The 5032-nt window shown below is 36.4% G+C and overlaps 1 protein-coding gene across 1 annotated transcript; it reads right to left on the bottom strand.

The window, feature by feature from the left end:
- Positions 1 to 2880: 2880 nt before the first annotated feature.
- Positions 2881 to 4795, bottom strand: LOC115888439. The gene is made up of 2 exons (XM_030908183.1): positions 3932 to 4795; positions 2881 to 3828 (listed from the first exon to the last, which is right to left on the bottom strand). The coding sequence occupies exons 1-2, from the start codon at positions 4793 to 4795 to the stop codon at positions 2881 to 2883; spliced, it is 1812 nt and encodes a 603-aa protein (XP_030764043.1).
- Between the last annotated feature and the right edge of the window lie 237 nt (positions 4796 to 5032).

The raw sequence follows: 5032 nt of genomic DNA, 5'->3' as shown, positions 1-5032 counted from the left end.
CTAAAAACTGTCGTCGCCGGATTTTTTGTTTTTCATTTAATTAAACAAAAAATTCTGATGTCGTGGCGGATGCGCCAGGCTTAAACTATTATGATATAAATTAGGATTGATTGACATATTCAATTGTTTTCGGTCACTTCCTGTTTCACCGGAAATTATTACAACTTTTGATTTTTAAATGGCACCATCGATACTTTTTTACTTTATTCGATAGAAAATGACACTCTGAATAGAATGACATATCATATGTCAACTTTTGACATTTTCGCATATGATTTATTAGAAATTGTAACATGCGGTTTATAACGACAATTTGACTCGAAACACCAATTATTGTGTGGTATCAAATTATACGCAAAAAAATGCTTTTTTCAAATATGCTAATGAGCCACCCTTGATCCATTTGAAAAAATTGAAATATGATTATAAAACGATTTGGGCGTCTTTTAACTGGCCAGGACAAGACACGAAAAACATTAGGCGATCAAATCTATTTTTCCAAGGATCCTTGATTAAAAATTAGTGTTTTTAACACAGCCATGACACTCTAGATTGAAATTTAAAATGCGATTTATTTTTAAGCAAAAATGTCAAAAGTTGACATCTGATATGTCATTCTATTCAGAATGCCATTTTCTATCCAATAAAGTAAAAATATACCGGGGTGCCATTTAAAAATCAAAAGTTGTAGTCATTTCAACATGAAGTGACCGAAAACAATAATTGAATACGTCAATCTATCCTAATTTATGTCACATACTAACATACCAAATCTCGTTTATTTATCTGAAAAAATAAAAAAGTTATAGGGGTGAGCCACTTTTGAGACGCACCCGGTATATCTCAATATTTTCAAATTGAACAAGGGTGGCTTATTAGCATATTTGGAAAAAGCATATTTTTACGAATAATTCGGTACCACACATTTGGTATTTCGAGTCAAATTATCATTATGAACCGCATGTTACAATTTCAAATAAACCATATGCAAAAATATCAAAAGTTGACATATTATATGTCAACAATATTCAGAGTGTCATTTTCTATCGAACAAAGAATACCGAGAGTGTCATTTAAAAATCAAAAGTTGAAGTTATTTCCGGTGAAACAGGAAGTGATCGAAAACAATTGAATACGTCAATCAATCCTAATTTATGTTTCGAACATACCAAATCTCGTTTTTTTTATCTGAAAGAATAAAACAACTTATAGGTATGAGGTGTGAGCCACTTTTGAGACGCATCCGGTGTAAAAAAAGGGTCATACATAAGGACATTTTAGCGCACTTTCGTAAAAAGTTAACTGACACAAACAGAAATTATAATAGTTATAAATTAAAAATTCTAGGTTTGCAGCAATTATACAGTATAAAAATATATTGCAACCATCGGGTGGTTTGTGTCTCTTTGGGGTGAAGTTATACCAAAATTATCATATAAAATAAGTTGTTTCATAATAAGAATTAGCATAACATTGAGGAATTAAGTTAAAGAAAAATATTAATAGAAACAAATACGAGAGGTAAATCAAAATACGATTCAGGTTTACACAACACTACTATGGTATTCTCAAAATTTGTAAAATCATATTATTCATGGTAGAAACGTTGTTCTTTTATAAAACACCATCCCAAAGATATTTCTGAGAAGCCATTAATAACAGTCTTGTCTAAGTCAAATTACATAAACCAGATTCTGGGAAACATTGGGCATTGAACAGCACTCCCACACTCGGAGTTGACATTTTTGAGATTTTAACAGGATGGGAAAAGACCCGTACGAAAATTTATTGCCGTATCTGTTTCTCTTTCCTTTTGGAAAAAGGTGATTAATTTGAATGTGTTTTACAATTTTACAATATCGAGGATTTTCACTTTTTATACTTATTGTGATAAAATATAGGTGAGAATTGCTAATGAGAACATTATAATACCGGGTGCGTCTCAAAAGTGGCTCACCCTTATAACTTTTTTATTTTTTAGCTAAAAAAACGAGATTTGGTATGTTAGTATATGACATAAATTAAGATTGATTGACGTATTCAATTGTTTTCGGTCATTTCCGGTTTCACCGAATGAAATTATAACTTGCGGTTCGTAACGAAAATTCGATTTGAAATACGAAGTGTGTGGTATCAAATTATTCGTAAAAAATGCTTTTTCCAAATATGCTAATGAGCCACCCTGGTTCCATTTGAAAAAATTGAGATATGGTTAAAAATGTGATTTGAGCATTTTCTAACTGACCAGTACAAGACACTAAAAACATATTAGACCATCAAATCTATTTTTTCCAAGGCTCCTTGATGAAGAATTAATGTTTTTAACATAGCCATGGCACTCTAAATTGAATTTTAAAATACAATTTTTTATTAAGCGAGAATGTCAAAAGTTGACATATGATATGATATTCTATTCAGAATGTCGCGAACAGAAGTAACTACTGTAACTGATTATCGACGCTCGACCTCGGCGGCCACGTACTTTGTTTCAGCTTGGTTCCAGCAGTCGCTGGAGCGCTTCTAGGGTTTCGGTTTTGCCTGTCCCGATTTGGTCGGTTACTATTAGCGTTGGTGCTCCCGTCGCTACGTTACTTTCGAAATAGCGATTTTTGGTATGTACTAGGCATGGTATAAAATAGTGTTGTTTGAAAGATGAAACGCAAAAGCAAATGAAATAAGATAAAAATATTTTATTTGCTTTTATAGATTTATATAAGTTTTATTGTTTATCTATTTTTAAGGTTAGGTTAGACCAATAAACAATTTTTTTTGACAGTGGTTTGGACTTTGTTCTTGATTTTAACATTAAATATATTATATATTATTATTATTTTTTTTTCACAGCACTTTTGCTGGGTACGGCCAATGTTTGCGGGGTCTTTATAGACACACGCGACCATCTGTTGCCAGTATACGTCTCACGGTGTGACAGGTTGCCAGAATGACAGCTTTTTGTGAGATTGCTACAATTTGCTTCGGGTTGCGTATGCCGATAGCCTTAAGATTTCGAGGTAAGTACTTATCTACTAACCCATTACACGATATTATTATAGGATATATTTCCACCTTTTCCAACTGATACATTCTCTTTATCTCATCCGCCAGTTCTTGATATTTCAGGACTTTCTCCATTCTTGATTTTCCTACATTTTCGTCTGCTGGAATTTGTATATCTATTACTTGCGCCTTTCTTTGCTTCTTATCAAAAACTAAGATGTCTGGTCGATTGTAACTCACCGTCCTATCCGTTGTTATAGCTAGGTCCCATAGGATCTTCCACGATTCGTTTTCTAGTACCGTCTGAGGCTGGTATTTGTAGTATGGGACTTTTGCAGTAAGGAGCCCCGTTTGTACACAGAGTTCCTGATGTATTACGCCTGCAACTTGGTTGTGCCTGTTTAGGTAGTCCCTCGGGGCAAGATATGTGCAACCAGCAGTTAGGCGTTGAATAGATTCAGTAGTTGTCTGGCATAGTCGACACTTATCAGATGGTAAGTCCTCTTTTAGGATGAATTTTCTCCGGTTTCTCGTAGGTATTACCTGTCCGTTTATGAATCCTTCAGTTTCGAACATTAGCTGGCCATCAGAAAGATAAGACGTTGAAAGCTTCTTATCGACCTCACCTCCTCTGAGGTTGGCTGCATACCGTCCATCTAATGGTTTCGCTTTCCATTCTTCCTCGAATTGGCTGATTGTAACTGGGATTGGTGGGGAATTCTTATCTGCAAGTTTAAGCTGTGAGTATCCGTCGTCAACCTGTATTAGCGCTCGATGCAATGGCTGATCGGTACGGAGAAAGTAGTCTCTGCGGTTGGTGGTGTTGTACGACTAGATTTTGTAAACCTCGTCCTCCATTTGCCCGCGGAAGGTATAATCTGGCAGTCGAATCTTGTGGGTGGTGGGACCTGAATTTTGTTAGAAGCACCCTTACTTTCCTGTCAATGCTTTCCAGGTTTGTTTTGCTCCATTTCAATATACCAAATGTGTGGGATATAGTTGGTATTGCCCAAGAATTAATTGCCGTGACTTTTGCCCCAGAGTATAATTCCGTTTTAAGTATTTTGGTCACGCGTTGGAGAAAAGATGATTCGACGGCCTTTTTCATTTCAGTGTGGTCTATAATAGCGGAATGTTGCACACCAAGATATTTGTACTTTGCACCTAGTTCGAGTCCTGCGATGTGTTGTCCTCCCCTCAAGTCGATGCCTTCGGATTCTATGATTTTTCCTTTTATCACGTTCACGTATGCGCACTTACTGATACCAAATTTCATTTTAATATCCTCGCTAAAACATGACACTAGTTCTAGCAGGCTGTGTAGTTGGTCCCTATTTGTAGCGTAGAGCTTCAAGTTGTCTACGTAGAACAAGTGCGTTAGTCGAACACTTGGGTTTTTCGTTATCTGGTACCCGTAGTTTCCAGTCTTTAGCATAGAGCTAAGTGGGTTAAGTGCCAAGCAAAACCATATTGGGCCCAGGCTATCCCCCTGGAAAATGACTCTCCGGATTTTTAAGGTGTCAGTAAGGTATGAAACACCATTCAGGTTCACCGCTAGTTGCGTTCTCCATCTATCCATGGTTTGCCGTAGGAAGTATATTACTTCTGTATTAATTTTATATATTTCTAATGTTTTTACTAACCCTGAATGGGGGACGGAGTCAAACGCCTTCTGGTAGTCGATCCATGCCATTGCTATATTTCTTTTTTTAACCATGGCCTGTTTTGTTACGATGGCGTCAACTACGGTCCACTCTCTACTACCCTGCGATCCCTCCCGGCTTCCATTTTGTTCCATGGCTAGAATTTAATTTTTCTTTAGATGTTGAGTTATTTGGGCGTTTATTATAGATGTAAGTATTTTATAGATTACCGGTAAGCAGGTTATTGGTCTAAAATTATTTGGATTTTCAGGTTCCTGATTCTTGGGGGGCATGTAAGTTACTCCTTGCGTGAAGAAGGGCGGCATCTTTTCAGGGTCGACAAGGGCTTGCTGAAACTGTCTGGACAAGATTGGGTGGGTAGCAGGAAAGTT

Source organism: Sitophilus oryzae, unplaced genomic scaffold (assembly GCF_002938485.1).
Source record: "Sitophilus oryzae breed Bouriz unplaced genomic scaffold, Soryzae_2.0 scaffold_738_pilon_pilon, whole genome shotgun sequence".
Classification (NCBI taxonomy): Eukaryota; Metazoa; Arthropoda; class Insecta; order Coleoptera; family Curculionidae; genus Sitophilus; species Sitophilus oryzae.
This window is presented reverse-complemented; position numbering and strand designations above follow the sequence as displayed.